This window comes from Monodelphis domestica, chromosome 4 (genome assembly GCF_027887165.1).
Source record: "Monodelphis domestica isolate mMonDom1 chromosome 4, mMonDom1.pri, whole genome shotgun sequence".
NCBI classification, from domain to species: Eukaryota; Metazoa; Chordata; class Mammalia; order Didelphimorphia; family Didelphidae; genus Monodelphis; species Monodelphis domestica.
The window spans coordinates 319,989,252-320,009,447 of NC_077230.1; the positions used below are offsets into that span (position 1 = coordinate 319,989,252).

Genomic DNA, 20,196 nt, shown 5'->3' on the forward strand with positions numbered 1-20,196 from the left:
ACAATTGTGTTGGGTTTTTTTCAAAAGTAATTGTCAATTAGCATTTTACTTTCCCTCTCAAATTCCTTCCAAAATAGGAGGTTTCATCATCTATACTAGAGCTAGCCAGCATTTATATAAATAGTACTTTACAGTTTAGAGAATCCCTTACACACATTTTAGTCTCACTACAGCCTGGTGTAATAGACTGGATTACTGCCATAATAGTACAGATGAAGAAACAGAAACAGACAGAGATTATATGACGTGCCCAAGCTCAGTTAGTGTTTGAATTTGGATTGTAAATCAGGTCTTAACTTCCAAGTTCCACCCTCTAGACACTATAGAGCCACCTAGCTATTACAGACCAAACAAAGGGGTATGGAAAAGTTGTGACTAGAACTCAGCTCTAGACTTCCAGCTTTGAATCCTTTCTATAATTCCAGCCTTATCAAAGGCACAGAGCATTGATTACTTTTAGCCAAGATTTCCCAAACAAGATCATGCCAATATGTGGTCTCCTGGGCTTAGATCAGTGATAAAGAACCTTTTAGAGACCAAGTGCTCAAATTGCATCCTTGACACCGTATGTGAGCCCTATGCCTTACTCCAGACAGGGGAGGGAAGAAGCACTCCTGTTGGGCTGCTGGGCAGAGGGGCGGGTGATGAGAGAAGTGTCCTCAGGTACATGTAGAGAGAGGGATGGGAGAAGCCCTCTCCAGCACACGTACTATATATAGGTTCACTAACATGGACTTAGGTAAACAATATAATTACGAATTTTTTCATTTGGGGATCAACCCCTTTTAATTTCAATTTGATAACTGTCAGAAAGAATAAGAAAAATGTCTGTCAGTTCTGGTTAAGAAGAGAATGAATTTCAAAAATCTTCATTATAAGTTTTAATAGGGAAATGAACTAGACCTGTGATTTCACTGGTATAGGAAATTTCCTGGGTAAGGAAATTCTATCAATGTATATCATCACCCTTTCTAGAAGGCAAATGCAAAAATAAATTCTCATCTATACCAGATTTGGTCCTATTTTGAAAGCTTCAAGGCTAGAAATGTCTAAATCCTTTCATTTTTCTAATTCTAAAACTGTATTGAAATGGTTCCTCCCATTATGATTCTCTTAACTGATAACTGTGAGTTCAAATTTAGAATGATTGAGGAAAATTCTGAGTTTTGTCCCAAAAGGATTCTGAAACAGATTCACAGAAGCTAGAAGAAACCTTCAAGATTATTCAGTCCAACCCCTTTATTTTTTTAGACTGTTTCTCTTAAGATTAGAGAATGTTTTTATAGTCCCTGACTGTAATCTCAATTTAATTTTGACATTTCATAGGTTTCTGACATTAAAAACAGTAAGCATTAAAGTACCTTAGAATTTAGCTTAATTTATGGTAGAAATACTACCATAACTTTTCTTTGGATTTTTTTAAAGGAAAATTATTATTACATATACTAACTAGAAAAGGATATTAAATCAACAATTTCACATTTGCTTTAACTTGGAGTAGATTATAGTAAGTAGATGAAGCTATATTGAATAGCATGAGGCATAAGTGCTGAAAGATAATTAAACATATTCTGCGTTTGTTTTCCCTAGTCAAAATTGGGATAACATATCATCTGTATCATCCACACTCAATTTGAAACAAACTACTTATACTGACATTTTAGACACAATTACTTTTAAATTTACTTTTAAATCTGTGCCTTCAAAAACAACAATAACTTTTTATGTGTGAGAAAGAGGAAAAAGGGAGAAAGACAACGTTTACAAAATGCCTTTTTTCTATCTACTCCAAATGATAGGAAGCAGTATTATCCCCATTTTACAGATGAAATTGAGGCACTGAGAGGTGGAGTTAATTGTCCTATAATATCTAAAGGAGAATTTGCAAGTCTGGCACTCTTTCCACTCAGTAAACTAGGCTTCTCTTCAAGGCATACCTTTTCATATTATGAAAGTAATTGTTGTTAGATGTAACATCATCTTCATCCAACACCATCATGAACTAAATATATGTATTTTGAGATTCATAAAAGGAGATGTGACTTTGCTCTTCTACTATAACTTTTCCTTGGATTTTTTAAAGGAAAATTATCATGTACTAACTAGAATGACATTCAACTAATCAGGTAAAGAGAAATCTATCTAGATCACAGGTATATTTCAGTGATCTAGAGTTCAAAGGGAACTAGTTGGGGGGAAGAGAGTAATGGTAATGGATATTTAAAATAACTTTGATTCAAAACTCCTATCCTACCTGAGCTTCAGTTTCCTCACCAGTAAAATGATGGGGTTGGACTAGATGGCTTTCAAGGTCCCTTCTAGCTCCAGATCCATGATTCTTCCCTAATGGAATCCTTTCCAAAAGCTACTACTAAAGTACCCAAAGTGACTGCTGAATTTTACTAACTTTCTCTCTTCTGCCTGCCCTCTGGGGGCCAAATATCAAAGGCAGGCAAAAGAAAGAATCCCCTAGAAAACTGTACCCTAAGTACTTACAACTTGACAATGTAGATATGGCACATGGATCACGAGGAACTGTAATACCATTCTAAGGAATACTACTACTGCCTAGCTAAGTGTCCCACTCATTTATGCTATAATATGGCAAATTATGAGTGTCTAAAAGCAAACAAAATGCTTAGCATGAATTAGCTGAATTGCAGCAAAGCTTCTGACAAATATACTACCAGCAAGCCCCAATTTACAAACTAAGAGCAACTCACCGGTCCGGTAGGCCAATAACCTGGCCTGTACCATGCAGTGCCTTGCAATTTCTTGTGGTAAGCTTTGATTGTGAATTTCATTAATCTGCTCTGGATTGCTACAATAAAATCCGAAGTGTTTAAAGTTGGGCACACTGGAAGCTACTGTGGCCAAAAGTAGAATAAGGTCTTTCATGTTTTGCCTTAGATTGCTAAAGTATGGATTTTCACACAGGTTCTCCAAGCCTATAGTCATCAATATTTGCTTATGCATTTCTTCATTTGAAACCAGAAATAACATTTCATATTCCTTTATTCTTTCTTGTTTACATTCAAAATAAAAGTCAGAGTTAAAGCCAGGCTGTGTTTTTGCAATTCTTTGAATAAAATCACATTTGTAGGAGGTTTCCTCTACAAACTGCACCATATAACACACCAAAGGTTGAAGCAAGACACACACATGGGCCCGACTGTTTGACTTCAGTCTTTCCACTGCTTTGGCATCTAGTTTTGCATCTCCAGTACTCATTGGATTGGAAGCTTCCGTAAGCAAGCTTATTTCTGGATCAGCAGGCCAGTAGGAAATTCGGTTCACTCCAGCTGGAACACAAGATGTAAAAGATCTGAAACATCTTGAATATATCCGAACATCATCTGAAAGATTCTGAAACCTGGGATTTATGGAATAAACCCACCATCAACAAGGCAGTAAACCTAGAAACTTTGAGAAAATGGAGGTTCATCAGGAATCCACCTGTGAAGCAGATGCGAAGAAATCATCCCAGGGCTATTGCTGGGCTGTATGAGTGCTTTGAAGTCCGTGAGTTATAGCACTATTTACAGTATAGAAACTTCTGAACTTTGCATTCTGGCAGAGTTTGCAAGAAATTAAAAAAAAAAAACAACCCATTGAGTCCAATAACCAACATGGTGGGGGTAGAATACCTTGGATTTTACCATCTGAGAGGATCAAACCACATCTTCTTGATCTCATTCTATATACTATGTAATGGTATATACCCAGCTTTCTTATATCAGGTTATTTATAGGTCTCCCCTGTGCCCCTAAACAAAACTCTAAAGTAGTTCTACTTTAGACTGCTTCTAGCTTCCTCCACTTCATTATTTCACGTGCCAAATCTGAACACTTTTTAATTGAAAGAAAATCAAGTATCCTTTTACTTTTCTCTTCATATAAGATTATTTTAAAATTCTAACTAATACAGCAAATTCTAATTCTGAACAAGTCTAAAGAGACTTTTAGTGTGTTCTCCTATTAACCACATCCTATTTAACTATTTACAATAAATAGTTGGGCCTACACATACATATTTACTGAGCTCAAGAGTGGAGTGGTCATATGTAACTTTTAGATGAATAACAAAACAGGGATGGATAAAATTGGAAGAAATGAAGGCATAAGTAGGAAAACAAAGAGGGAACAGATTGGACACAGAAACTCTTTTCTAGGTACCAATGGTACTAAACTCCCCTGTTCATGTCTCTAAGGTTCAACTTCGAAAGAAGTACTTGCCTTCTAAATTTTGAGTAGCAAACATGCTAACATTTCAAGTTAACCAACTACAGAAATTCAGTCATGTAACAAAGAAAAAACAGAAGAGCAAAAAGACATAGCAACCATGCCTAAAAGTATATCTAACACTCTTCATATCTTTAGTCCATTGCTGCTCTATTAAAAGAAATCATCATATAATTTTGTCTCCCTTTCCTAATCCATTATCAAGTGCTCTAAATTCTTCCTTTGTAAAGTCTTTGTATGAATATCTTACTATTATCACCCTCTTCCAAGAACTAAGCCTCCATTAAGAGAACATAAACAGCCCTTAGCCTTCCCTCATTTCCTAACCACTCTGTACAATAACACCAGATCAATCTTTCTGAAAACACTGGTCTTGACATGCTTTATCCCTGTTCAAAAACCTTCAGTGGCTCCCCATTACCACTAGTATGAATCCCTCTTTCTTCTAAGTGGTAGGCCACAAGTAATAAATTACTTACAAAAGCTAACCACATAGATGGAAAAGAATTAGCTATTACCTTGTCAGGGCTATTGTAATATTTTTAGAACCCAGAGCAAGTACCATTAAAGATGCCCTAAGATGCCTAAATAGGACACAAGATCCTATGAGAGAAGTCACAGGAACACTACTATAGGGAGACAGTGGAAAGAGCATAGCTGGGTCACAGAAGGGCTAACCTAGACTGTAAGGAGAAGAGAGTATCACAAAGTATGCCATCTGGTAGCTTCCTTTTAAAATTATTCTTATTAATTAGGTACTAAAATAAGTTGTTTCCATCAGCTTAAAGTTTAAGTATTGTCAATATTCTCAAAATTGCCATTCCCTGGTCAACCTGCCATAGTTACAGCTCTGTTCTTCGCCTCCCTTCTCTGACAGCATTTTCAATGGGGAAGGAAATGAAGCCAAAACTCATCATCACAGCTTCCTCCCCAATAGAATGATACCTAAAAAATGTTGCAAGGAAGAAGTCCTATTGATGGCTTCTCACCATATGGAAATGTCCCAATCACTGATTCTTCAAAATTACCAACCTCCTTTCCATAGGTTATAACCACCAATCTTAGAATTTCTGGTTAAATAACAAAACAGCTATTCCCCACAAAAAAAAAAAAGTGGAGATTTTTAAACATAGAAAACAAAAATCCAAATGTGGCTGATATTGAGGCCCTCAACAATTTGTCCCTTTAAATCTTATTTCTTAATATTTAACAACAGCAACACTCAGGGTCTCCTCACTGGTTCTTACTACTTTTGACTTCATTCTATTCTGTCCTATCTAAATTGTCAATATCCTCTCCTAGAAGTTTGTCCAATTACACCAACTTACAATGTTCTCTCTCTCCCTTGAAATATTTTATTTACTGTTACTCATCTGAGTTTTATAAATACTGCCTTGATTTTTTTTTTACATTTCATGTGTTTATTTTATCTCCCCAGTAAAGACTTCTTCAAAACGAGCAATCTTATAAATCCCCAGAATCTACATCCAATAAATTTGTTGAAAGAATCCATCTTCTTAGTTATCCATTATTAGAAAAGAATCAGACTTTTTAAAGATCAGGACTAGATAATACAAGTGGCTTACCCAAGTGACTATCACTAATCAATGGCACACTGGGTTTTCTAACTCTTGCTGCCAGTGCTTCTCAGTACAAGTTCTCTCATTGTAGCTAATTACTACAGTGTTCTCAGCTAAACTTTATTCACTCTACAATGACATCTGTTTCCAATATGCATTTCTTCACTTACCATTTACAATCATTTTCAAACAAGCTGAACATGGCTTTCTGGAAAAATAAAGATCACAGTTTTTCATCTTTGACCCATGTCTAATAAGAGCAATTTGCCCAGCATGTAAATCTTCACTAGAACAATGGAGACCAACAATTTTCATGTTTTTCACCACCACAAGACCAGTTTTCTTCACCTATATCAAAATACAAAATAATACTTCATTAGAGTTGAAACATTTAAAGGGAAAACTATAGATAACACTTGGTTTACTCTAATTAAATAAAAGAATTAGCTTCCACAGCTGAAAATGGAACAAAAAGAAACATTTGGAAGGCAGATACTATTTCACATTTATTTATGACACCCCAAGGCCTACCATAGTCTCTTGCACATAGCAGACATTTAAATAAATGTCAGCTAAGTTTAGCGAATTTATTATTAAAAAAACAACTGTAAAATTTTAATGTTTACTATGTGAGAGAGTTCCAAACCTATAGTCTATTATCTGAATTATTCATAAAGCTTTTAGAGATCTATAGCTAGATTGTCCTGATAAGATATAGTAATATAACTTACAAATAACCTAATTTGTTTTTAGTTCAGAAAAGGGTAAAGATCATGTTCCCCTGAGTAACTATTTCTGAGGGATGACAAAGATGTCAAAAAGATCCCACCCAAATCATTAACGAAAATGTGTAGTACAAATCAGGGAAGAACAACAAATAAGAATATTCAGCAAATTCAACAAATTTATGAAACATACAACAACCTTTGATCTACCAACTATTAAAATGGCCAACAGATTAACTGCCAGTGATGGGTTCAATGTTTCTTTGCTAGCATGGAGGAAATCTTCTGAGGAAATAGGTTTTAATTACTTTTTTTTTTGCATTCTAAGTATTATTTACTATTAATAAAAGTAGACTGGTATGTTTTTCTTATCTACTCCTTGACTGATAATTTATAGCTTGACTGATAATAATCAGCTACACATGTATCAACTTAAGTTTTTAGAAGGCTGGAAGTCTCAAGACTAATAGAAAGAAGTGAAGTATAACAAAAAGGTCTCATGCCTGGTAGCCATAAGACTCCAGTTCTGTATAATTGAAAATCAGTTACCCTAAAAAAAGAACTACATTTCCCAGGAGCCCACTGACTTCCCGTCCTTATGTACTTCCTACAGGCAGGGGATATTAGGTGAGGACATGAAGGGTCCTACCTCTTTACTTCCTGTCCTGAGCTTGGTGGTGGTAAAACAGGTGTTCTAACTAGCTGATCAGTCATGGGCACATGGTCTTTATGTTGTATCTTCTTTATTCCTTGATTTCTAATGATCACTAATAAATCTCTTAAAATATAATATTTGTATTATTGAGATTTAATTTTAACTTTTACATTGATGGCAACCACTAGTTGGAGAAGAACTTCTCAATTTTTTAAGATAGCCTAGATAAATTTTTTTTAAGCCATGTTTCTCCTGCAAAGGCTTTTCGCCCACCCCACCAACCCTCACAAACTCTGAACTCTCTTTGGAGTTGCTGCCTTTGGAGTTGTCCCTACTTTTTGCTTGGTTGCCCTCCCTCCAGGCCTGGAAGCCAAAAAGAGCTCCTGCAAAATTCTTCAGTTTAATTTACTTGCACCAGAACAATCTAGATTTCTTGGTGATGTTCTAGACCCAAAAAAGTTTTACTTTGTTTAAAAATATATTTGCCAAGATTGAAAGATTTGCTATGTCTGTAAAAACTGTGACAAATATCCATCAGTTCATAGGTTGTTTTCTTTGTCATATAACAACTTATATGCAATATGATAGTGCGTTTGTTTGCTATAGTAATTAATTGGGCTATTGTGAAGTTTGGGGACTTTGGTACTCATTTGAATATGTATTACCTATTGTATTACTCTTTTAGTCTGAAAATCGTTTGTCCTCACACAGTGGTTAAGTTAAAAAAGGAAATAGATCTCACTTTTTGGAGAGAATATTTTTTAACTTTTTTAAATTTTGAAGTAATATAAGTTTAAAATACATTTGCTATAATGTCAATGCATACCCCAAAAGCTTTAGACTGTAAAAATGATGCCATTGATTGTTTAAAAAAATTATGGGACTTTGCTTAATGATTCTGTCTGATTCCAGGACAAGAGAATACAAAAAGAGCCATTGCACAGTGCCAAAGAAGAACAAAGCTAAACTGCACAGTGCCAATCGAGCACAAGGGCAAAGAGATCAACCAAGCCTGATGTAACTGATGAAAATTTTGAGCCAAGACAAGAGTATCTGAACTAGTTTGGTGTTTGAGATTGTAGCTGTTTAACATGTGTTAAAAGCAGGTCTTCCTTGTCCCACATTCTACCAAGTATCTCAAATTTGGCTCCTATAATTTAGTCCCTTTTGTTTTTCAGGGTGTGGCACACTTTCTATAGTCTTGGCTACTGATTGGGTAAATGCATAATTGCTTAAATCATTTTAATTGGGCCCTGATTCAAGGACCTATTATAGATTTATTTTTCCTTTACTTAGAATTTTTACACATAAGACTTTGATAGCCTATATTTCATCCAGAAATTAACTTTTTTTATTTGGATTTTTTTGATGTTTTTGATTTCTCTTGCCAATTGATCAATACACCTCATAACTCAGCCATTCACAGGGACACTGGCCGCTTTGCTGCTCTTCACACACACTCCATCCCCCAACTCCAAGCACTTTTACTGGCTGCCAACCATGCCTAGGAAGCTCTCTCACCTCATTTTCCCCTACTAGCTTCCTTCAATTCTTGGGCAAAGATTCTATTTATGCAAGAAGCCTTTCCTAGAGACCCTCCTTAATCTTGTTATTTTTCCTCTGAGTTTCCACATTGTCCCTCCCATTAGACTATTAGTTTTTTGAGAATTTCCCTAGAGTTCAGCACAATGACTAGAAATAGCAGGTCCTTAAATGCTAGATCATTGACAATAACAATGCACAGGCACAAGCAGTGTGATTATAAAGTAATGAACCTGACTTTCATTTGTGGTATATAGAACCTGTCTCATTACTTTGACATAGCACCTTAAATATTAATTATGCAGTAAATTAGGCAAATTATGATTTTACAAAAAGCAGAGCCCAAAGTAAGGTGAAAAGGAGATGCATGGCAAAGTACAGATCACCTGTTTCTAATCAGGCACAGGCTGCTTGGAGGACACAGAATCTAAGAAGCAGGAATTGATGCAGAGTGAGAGGAACCAGGAAAACATTGTACACAGAGATTGATACACTGTAGTACAATTGAATGTAACGGACTTCTCCATTAGTGGCAATGCAATGACCCTGAATAACTCGGAGGAACCTACGAGAAAAACCACTATCCACATCCAGAGGAAACACTGTGGGAATAAAAACACTGAAGAAAAACAACTGCTTGAATACATGGGTCGAAGGGATATGGTTGGGGATGTAGACTAAATGAATATCCTAGTGTAAACAACATGGAAACAGGTTCTGATCAAGGACACAAGTAATACCCAATGAAATTGTGCGTTGGCTGCGGGAAGAGTGGGTGAGGGGAAGGAGGGAAATAATGTGATTATTGTAACCAAGGAATGATGTTCTAAATTGACTCAAATGAAAAAAAAATGCTACTTTTCCTCACATCCTACTTCAAAGTGTGCTTTAAAAGACTACACGTTAAAAAAACTCATCTGACTTTTTGCAGAGTTTGTGTGGGAAATTTAAATGCACTAATCAAATAATTAATCAATTGCACTAAGGTTGCATGCTGATAAATTTAGACTGTTACCAGAAGTGAAAAATAAGATTAAGTGTGATATTAAGTAAGTTTCCCTTTTTCCAATAGAAACATAATTCTAGTTATTTTTCTATTGCTTCTAACTTTCTGATTCAGTACACAGATTTCTTATATACAAAATGCTCTATCTAGTCTTTGCATAAATCTAGAAGAATGCTACTAATATGTCAAAAAAGGCCAACATGCACTGAATTTTAAAGTAAAACACTAAACATCTTGAAATTGGAAAACCAGGAATTTTACTTTTTTCTTATTATATTTATCAGTGTCATGGTCTTAAACACAAGCTCCCTTTATTCACTTTATTTGCCTACTTCAGTAAGCTGGAAAATAATTTAAAAAATGTCATATTTGAAACTCATTGATGCCACATATCCAAAAATCTCACAATTAAAATTCAATGGACAAAATTGAACCAACCAAAGTGATCAGGACAATTGGTTATAGTATTCTGATTTTGGCATGAGATTTACTTAATAGTTGAAAGTTGGTGATTAAGAGAGAAATATGGAATATGGAAGATTTTTTCAAACCTACTCTAATATAAAAGAAGTACAAGGTAAAATCAGACTCACTTAACTAAATTTTATTTAGGTAAACCTTTGAATCAATTTTTTGATACTGTCTTGCTTATATTCCTAAGAATCCTATTTACCTAGCAATGTAATTACTTTCTTTATTAAAAACTCACCTCCTAAGAATCAATACTAAGTATTGGATCCAAGGCAGAAGAGTTGGGACTAGGCCAATGATGACAAATCTTTTAGAGACGAAGTGCCCAAACTGCAACCCTCATACCTCATGTGAGCCATTCCTTACCCTAGACAGGGGAGGGAGGAAGCACTCCCATTGGACTGCTGGGCAGAGGGGTGGGTCATGTGAGAAATGTCCTGAGATGTGGTAGAGAAGGGAGAGGAGAGCATCCCCATCTGGCATGCATGCTATAGGTTCACCTACATAGAGTTAGGCAATTGGAGTTAACAATTACCCAGGTTAACACAGAAAGTATCTGAGGTCATATTTGAAACCAGGACTCCCATCTCTAAACCTGTCCAAGAGCTTCCAGGCCAACGAGAAAATATTGCAATCAGCCAGAAAGAGACAATTCAGATATCAAAGAGCTCCACTTAGGATTAGACAGGACCTGGCAACCTCCATAAGCTTAGAATATGATATTCAGGAAGGCAAGAGAACTGGGTCTACAACCACGAATCACCTACCCATCAAAACTAACTATATATTTTCAGGGGAAAATATAGGCATTTAACAAAGTTCCTAAAGAAAAGACCAGAACTCAATGGAAAAATCTGATGTCCAAATACAAATTCAAGAGAACCATAAAAAGGTAAACAAGAAAGAGGGGGAAAAAATTAAGAGCTTCAGTAAGTTTAAATTGATTATATTCCTATATGGAAAAATGATATCTATAACTCTTAAAAACTGTTTTCATGGGGGCAGCTGGGTAGCTCAGTGGATTGAGAGCCAGGCCTAGAGACAGGAGGTCCTAGGTTCAAATCTGGACTCAGACACTTCCCAAGCATGTCACTTGACCCCCATTGCCTAGCCCTTACCACTCTTCTGCCTTGGAGCCAATACACAGTACTGACTCCAAGATGGAAGGTAAGGGTTTGGAAAAAAAAAAACTGTTTTCATTATCATAGCAGATAGAAGAATTATTCATTAATAAAGTGGAGGAATACCATGGAGACTGGAACGACCTCCAGGAAGTGATGCAGAGCGAGAGGAGCAGAACCAGGAGAACATTGTACACAGAGACAAACACACTGTGGTATAATCGAACGTAATGGACTTCTCCATTAGTGGCGGTGTAATGTCCCTGAACAATCTGCAAGGATCTAGGAGAAAAAACACTATTCATAAGCAAAGGACAAACTGTGGGAGTGGAAACACCGAGGAAAAGCAACTGCCTGACTACAGCGGTTGAGGGGACATGACAGAGGAGAGACTCTAAACGAACACTCTAATGCAAATATTAACAACATGGCAATGGGTTCGAAGCAAGAACACATGTGATACCCAGTGGAATCATGCGTCGGCTACGGGGGTTGGGGGGAAGGAAAAGAAAATGATCTTTGTCTTTAATGAATAATGCATGGAAATGATCAAATAAAATACTATAAAATTTAAAAAAAAACAAGAATTATTCATAGGTAGAGGTTGTGGTACTAAGTTGTTTAATATGATATGTAAAAAAAAGGGGGGATGGTACTAAGAGAAACTTGAAGAAAAATAGGAAAAATTATACCACATAAAGAGGCACATGGAGGCAGGAAAGAATAATATAAGAATAATATAATAATATAAGAATTATAAAATAATATAAGAGGACGGGAGCAATAACTTAAACCTTACTCTCAGTGGAATAGGTAATCATAACTTTGAATGTGAATGGGGTGAAGTCATCCATAAAACAGAAGCAGATACCAGAGTGGATTAGAAACCACAATCCTATCATAGGTTATCTACAAGAAAAACACACAAGGCAGTTGACACACTCAGGGTAAAGGTAAGAGGCTGGAGCAGATTGGGCATCAAGTGAGAAAAAGAAGACAGAAGTTGCAATCATGATATCTGACAAAGCCAAAGTAAAAATAGATCTTATTAAAAGAGATAGGGAAGGTAATTACATCCTGATAAAAGGCAGTGTAGACAATGAAGAAATATCAGTACTCAACATATATGCACCAAATGGTATAGCATCCAGATTTTTAAAGGAGAAACTATTGGAGCTTAAGGAGGAAATAGAAAATAAAACTATACTAGTAGGAGACCTCAATCTTCCTCTATCAGATCTAGATAAATCAAACCAAAAAATAAATGAGAAAGAAGTGTGAATGACATCTTAGAAAACTTAGTTAATAGAAATATGGAGAAAAATAAACAAGGACAAAAAGAAATACACCTTTTCAGTAGGACATGGTATATTCACAAAGTTTGACCATGTACTAGGGCATGAAAATCTTGCAAACAAAATCAAAACAACTCTTAGGTACCACCTCACACCTAGAAGACAGGCCAATATGACAGCAAAGGAAAGCAATAAATGTTGGAGGGGATGTGGCAAAATTGGGACATTATTGCATTGCTGGTAGAATTGTGAATTGATCCAACCATTCTGGAAGGCAATTTGGAACTATGTCTAAAGAGTTTGAAAAGATTGCTTGCCCTTTGATCCAGCCATACCACTGCTGGGTTTATACCCCAAAGAGATCATAAGGAAAAAGACTGGTACAAAAATATTTATAGCCATGCTCTTTGTGGTCACAAAAAATTGGAAGAGATGGGGATGTCCTTCGATTGGGGAAAGGCTGAACAAATTGTGGTATCTGTTGGTGATGGAATTCTATTGTGCTCAAAGGAATAATGAATTGGAGAAATTCCATGTGAACTAGAATAACCTTGATGCAAAGTGAAAGGAGCAGAACCAGGAGAACATTATATACAGAGACTGATAAACCGTGGCACAATAGAATGTAATGGACTTCTCTACTAGCAGCAATGCAATGATCTAGGACATTTCTGAAGGACTTATGAGAAAGAACGCTATTCACATAGTGACAGAGGCTGGCACTAAAGAAAAAGTGCCAGGCTGAAGAGAGTATGAAACTGATCACCTCGACGGGAGAGGGGCCCCCAAGGGATTGGAATCTTCAGAAGACTGGCTGGTAGAGGAGTTGGTCTCTTAGTCTTGAGAAGCCGAAGAGAGAATGTGGAAAAAGACTTTCTCCTGAGGGTTACCTACTTTTCCTTCTGGTGACTGGAAATCTTCCCCCCCCCCCCGACATTTCCAACTGAAAAGACTATTAAAGAAGAAACCTGAGAAAGACATTTTAAATCTCTGTCCAACTTTACTTTAGTTCCTGTTGCCCTGAGTCTGAACTGTGGCCAAGGGGCCAAACCCAGGGTGAGTCAACCTGACTTTCTCAGGGGGCTCAGGCTGCCAAGGCCTGAGTTCCCCCCAAACTCAAGGAGGGAGGGAAAAGGGTTTTAGATAGAGACAGGGACCCCCTTTTCCCCAAGTTTCTCTCCCATCCTTTCCCTGCTAGTTATTCCTTTGTATTACCTTGACATTAAAATAGTTCATTGTTCCCCAAGCTATGTGTGAGTGAGCAGATCAAGGGGAGACCCTGAGGTCTCGAGTAGTGGAGGGGGAACAAGAGGGACAAAAGCGAGTCTGGGAGAGCAGCCTTAGCTAAGGAGGGAAGGCCAAAGAGGGAAAATCTTCAAACCCCCTCTTCTCTCTCTGAGCCAAACCTATACATCAGCGGTGTCCCCTGAACCCTGCTTTGAGAAGGGTGGGATTCCTCCTCTTTTTCCTCCTTTCTAGACTGAACCCCTTGTTTACAACTAAATAACCCCTTGAATACAACATCCAGAGAAAGAACTGTGGGAGTAGAAACACAGAATAAAAACAACTACTTGATCACATGGGTCAATGGGGATTTAAGGGATGTAAACTCTAAAATGATCACCTTAGTGCAAATATTAATAATATGGAGATAGGTCTTGAAAATGATAGATGTAAAACCCAGTGAAATTGCTCGTTGGCTATGGGAGGGGGGTGGGATAGAACATGAATCATGTAACCATGGGAAAAAATTCAAAATTAATTAATTAAACAGGTCTTTAAAAAAAGCACCTTGCAAACAAATGCAAAAAAGCAGAAATAATAAATGCAATTTTTTCAGATCATAATACAATAAAAATTATAAAGGGTACATGGAGAGGCAAATCAAAAATTAATTGGAAAATAAATAATGTGATTCTCCTAAATTGGTTGGTTAAGGAACAAATCATATAAACAATGATTTCATTGAAGAGAATACAAATGAGAAAACAGCATATCCAAAATCTATGGGATATAGCCAAAGCAGTACTCAGAGGAAAATTTATATCCCTGAGTACATTTGTCAACAAACCAGAGAGGGAAGTGGTCAAATGAATTGGGCATGCAAATAAAAAAAAAAACTAGAAAGAGAACAAATTAAAAATCCCCAGATAAAAACTAAGTTGGAAATTCTACAAATCAAAGGAAAAATTAATGAAATTGAAAGTAAAAGAACTATTGAACTAATGAATAAGACTAGGAACTTGTATTTTGAAAAAACAAATAAAATAGATAAAAGTACTGGTTAATCTCATAAAAGAAAGGAAAATCAAATTAATAGTGTGAGAGATGAAAAGAGAGATCTTACCTCTGTTAGATTTAAAATAGTTTTGAGTGTCAAATAGTTGTAGATAAGAGAGTGGGAGTCATAAACTGTGATAATTAAAATGTTTGGGAGCAAGGGAAATATATATATATCAATTATGACCGCTGAAATATGTTTTCTACTGTGTCTTGGTTTTATATAAATATAAGATGGTCGCCAGGGAATATATTCCCAATTTATGAATATGCCCAAGCCAACTGGGTTTTATAGAGAAATTTAATTTATAATACACTGATTAATCAATAGAAAAAGAGAGAAAGTAAGAAAGGAATAAGAATGAATAAATCAGTCAGTTGGTTTTATCACTCACCCAAGATCTCTCTAGGTAAGGCTTCTCATGCCAACCTCAGGCTCCACCTTCAAGAGAGCCTCCTTTCAAGAAATGTTTCCAGAGGATTCTCCTCCTGACTCCTCCTGAGTTCTCCTTCCACAGCCTCCTTCAAGACCTCTCCAGGAGCTCTCCCTCCAGGACCTCTCTCCTCTCAGACTCCTTCAGAGCATCCACCCCCTCCTCAGTCCTCCTTCAGAGCAACCTCCTGAGTTCTCCTTCAGAGCAACCTCCTCAGAGCAAAACCCCTCTCCCTCTCCTCAGACCCCACTATCTTTAAGGAAACCATCTAAGTTCCCTCCCCTCAGTTCTCACATCTACCAATCACTGTCCATGTCTTCCCTGTGCCAATGGTGGCTCTAGCTTAATCCAGGACCGCCCAGAGGTCTGCCCCTTTGCACATGTCTGTTGAAGGTCATATTCTCAAATAATTAAATCTTGATCCTTGCTGCAGCCCTTCCTAAATCCTTTTACTCTGAGTAGGGTGGAGATTGTAGTTTCAAGACCTGGTTCTGTCATTCCAAGTATCTCTATTGTATCAATTCTAAAATCAATCATGACTCAAAGAACTTCCTGTTCTATGCTTAAGCATAGGTCAAAGCCCTTTCCATTGTTTAGCAAAAGGTTTCTGTCCTAAAGTAGTCTTAGGTAGGGAGGAGAAGAATCCTCCCATGCCAAGGGGGTTCACATTCCAATAGAGTTCTTACTATCAGTAGGAAATTTTTTCCAAGTATGAAATTTTCCAATGGTGAAATTTCCAACATTCATAAGTCTAAGAAATTTTAAGGTTTACACCTCTAATGATAAAGAAATTAAGGTAATTATTAAAAACCATTTTGCCCAATTATATTGCAAAAAATATAACAATCCATATGAAATGGGTGAATATTAATAAAAATATAAATTGCCTAGATTAACAGAAGAGGAAATAGAATACTTAAATAATCCCATATCAGAAAAAGAAATTGAACAAGCCATCAACGAACTCCCTACCAAAAAATCACCAAGGCCAGATGGATTCACAAATGAATTATATCAAATATTTAAAGATAAATTAATCCCAATACTCTACAAACTATTTGACAAAATAGGCAAAGAAGAAATCTTACCAAATTCTTTTTAGGATACAAATGTGGTACTGATTCCCAAGCCAGGAAGAACAAAAACAGAGAAGGAAAACTATAGACCAATATTCTTAATGAACACAGATGCAAAAATATTAAATAAAATACTGGCTAAAAGGCTACAAGTTATCACAAGGATTATTCCTTGTGATCAGGTGGGATTTATATCAGAAATGCAAGGATAGTTTAAAATTAGGAAAATCACCCACATAATTGACCATATCAACAACCAAACTGGTAGAAATTACATGATTATCTCAATAGATGCAGAAAAAGCCTTTGATAAAATACAATACCCATTCCTACTTAAAACACAAGAAAGTATAGGAAAAGAAGGGCCTTTCTTCAAAATAATAAATAGTATTTATTTAAAACCATCAGCAAGGATCATCTGCAATGGGGATAAGTTAGCTGCCTTCCCAATAAGATCAAGAGTGAAGCAGGGATGCCCATTATCACCACTACTATTTAATATTGTACTAGAAATGCTAGCAGTAACAATTAAAGAAGGAAAAGAAATTGAAGGGATTGAAGTAGGTAGTAAGGAATTTAAAACTAAAACTCTTTGCAGATGCCAGGATGGTATAACTAGAGAATCCAAGAAAATCAACTAAAAAAGTAGTAGAAACAATCAATAACTTTAGAAAAGTTGCAGGGTACAAAATAAACCTACAGAAGTTATCAGCATTCCTATATGTTTCCAACAAAACCCAGCAGAAAGAACTAGAAAGAGAAACTCCACTTAAAATTACTCTAGACAAGATAAAATACCCAGGAATCTACCTGCCAGGACAAATTCATGGATTATATGAGCATAACTACAAAACACTTTTCACAAAAATAAAACTAGAACTAAACAATTGGGAAAATATTAATTGCTCATGGGTAGGACAAGCTAATATAATAAAAATGAAATTCCTACCTAAATTAATTTACTTATTCAAGTGCTATACCTATCAGACTACCAAAACACTTTTTTTAAAAATAGAATTAGAAAAAAATTATTACAAAGTTCATCTGGAAGAGCTAAAGATCAAGAATATCAAGAGGGGGAAAAAAAGTGAAGGTGGGAGGCCTAGCTTTACCAGATCTCAAACTATACTATAAAGCAGTGATCAATCAAAACTATATGGTACTGGCTTAAAGAAAGAAGGGTGGATCAATGGAATAGACTTGCGGTAAATGACAGTATCAAGATAGTGTTTGATAAACCCAAAGATCCCAGCTTTGGGGACAATAACCCACTATTTGGCAAAAATTGCTGGGAGAATTGGAAAACATTTTGGGAGAAATTAGGCTTAAATCAACATCTTACACCCTATACCAAGATTAACTCAGAGTGGATAAATGACTTAACTATAAGGAGGGAAATGATAAACAAATCAGATGAACATAGAATAGTATATCTGTTAGATCTAAGGGAAAGGAAAGAATTTAAGACCAAGCAGGAGATAGAGAATACTACAAAAAATGTAAAATGAATCATTTTGATTATATTAAATTTAAAAGTTTCTCTACAAACAGAATCAATGCAACCAAAATTAGAAGGGAAAAAAATTGTAACAATAATCTCTGACAAAGGTCTTATTTCTCAAATTTATAACAAACTAAGTTAACTGTACAAAAAAATCAATCCATTCCCTAATTGACAAAAGGTCAAGGGATGAATAGGCAGTTTTCAGATAAAGAAATCAAAACTATCAATAAGCACATGGAAAAGTGTTCAAAATTGCTCCTAATTACAGAAATGCAAACCAAAACAACACTGAGGTACTACCTCATACCTATAATATTGGTAAATATGACAGTAAAGGAAAATATTAAATGTTGGAGGGGGTGTGTCAAAATCAGGACACTAATGCACTGCTGGTGGAGTTGTGAATTAATCCAGCTATTATGGAAGGCAATTTAGAATTATACAAAAAAGGCTTTTAAAAAAATGCATACCCTTTGATTTGGCAATACCACTGCTGGGTTTGTACCCCAAAGAGATAATAAGTAAAAATACTTGTACAAAAATATTCATAGCTGTGCTCTTTGTTGTGGCAAAAAATTGGAAAATGAGAGGATGTCCATTAATTGGGGAATCGTTGAACAAATTGTGGTGTATGATGACGACAAAATACTATTTTGCTGTAAGGACTGACGACTTAGAGGCCTTCCATATGAACTGAGAGAACCTCAATGAAATGATGCAAAGTGAAATGAGCAGAACCAGAGCATTGTACACAGAAAGTAAAACACTGGAAAAATCCAAGATAATGGACTTTGCTACCAGTAGCAATGCAACAAGTCAGGACAATCCTGAAGAACTTACGTAAAAGAATGCTATCCACATTAAGAGAAAGAACTATAGGAATAGAAATGCAAAAGCAAAACATATGGCATCACTTATCACATGTATATATGGGTATATGATTTCGGATCTAGGCTTTTAAAAAATCACTCTATAGCAAAAATGAGTAATATGGAAATAGGTATCAAGTGACAACATTTGTACAACCAGGGAGCTTGTTGGCTCTGGAAGCGAGGAAAGAAAATGAATCATGTAAACATGGAATAATATTCTAAAATATAAATTAATTAAATTGAATAAATTTTTAAAAGTTCAAGTGTCTAGCACAGTCCTGTGCATAATGTAAACATTTAATATGTTGATTGATTAAAAAGTCAGAATTTTGGATGAATTTCCATTCCAAAGTTTAACAAACTGAAAAATTCCAAATTTGCATTCCTCTTATTGTAATTTAATAGCATTCTCAAAAGAATTTAGGAAAAATAAACCTTTTCAGTGAATTATTTCAGATCCTTGTTTTGCTTTATTTCACTGACAACTATGAAGGACATGTGATCCTATTTACCAAGTAATCCACAATTAAACACAGGCAACTAAGAATAGATTGCTCTAGAAAAGAATTACTATATTTGCTATTATCAGTGATTCACCATTTATTATTTTTGTTTTTGTCAATTACTATCATACTCTTCCATTCGATGACACTGGTCTCTTTGGTGCGCCACAAACTCCTTCTCTTGGCTCCAGACATTTTTTCCTTGTTTTTCCCATGCCTGGTAATCTCCTGTCTCATCTCTGCCTACTGGCTTCCCTGGCTTCCTTTTAAGTCCCAACTAAAATCCTATTCAGGAAATCTTCCTCAACTCCTCTTAATTAGAATGCCTTTCCTGTGATATCTTATTCTCTTATGTAGCTTTTTTGTATAAATGTATATGTTATCTGCCCCACTAAACTATGAGTTTCTTGAGGGAAGAGACTCTTTTGCCTTTTTTTTTTTAATCAAATCTCCAGTGCTTAACACTGAGCTTGGCACATAGTAGATGCTTACAAAATGTTATACGTTAAGTAGATACTTAATCAATGATGGACCAAATTCATATAACCTTTTCCTCACAATGACATTATGAGACAATTATACAAATATTATTTACCCAAAGCTAAGTGTTTAAGTTGGGTTATCCGCCTTCAGATAGTGTCCATTCAGTACTCAAAACTATACAATGGCGCCTCATTCCCCATTTCCTCTTCACCAACATCCTTTATTATTGTACCAATAGCTCATTTCGCTAAGTTTCATTTTCTGTACTCTAAATGAACAACTTACTTTTACAGGACAAGAAATAACACAAGACATCTACACTAATATATACTCTTATTTTTTAAAAGTCTTAAAAATGAACATAAAAGCACAATAAAAACAGAACATAAAATATTTATGTATACTTCA

General features: G+C 35.7%; 1 protein-coding gene across 2 annotated transcripts in view; it reads right to left on the reverse strand.

Annotated features, from left to right (window-relative positions):
• The window catches only part of CDADC1 (cytidine and dCMP deaminase domain containing 1), a 63,629-nt gene that overhangs the window by 17,759 nt on the left and 25,674 nt on the right, over positions 1–20,196 (reverse strand). For both annotated transcript variants that reach the window (XM_007495415.2, XM_001378681.3), the window contains 2 exons: positions 5,992–6,169; positions 2,724–3,302 (listed from right to left, as the gene is read on the reverse strand). In XM_007495415.2, the coding sequence (XP_007495477.1) occupies positions 2,724–3,302; positions 5,992–6,169 (757 nt within the window). The remainder of the gene's footprint in view (positions 1–2,723; positions 3,303–5,991; positions 6,170–20,196) is intronic.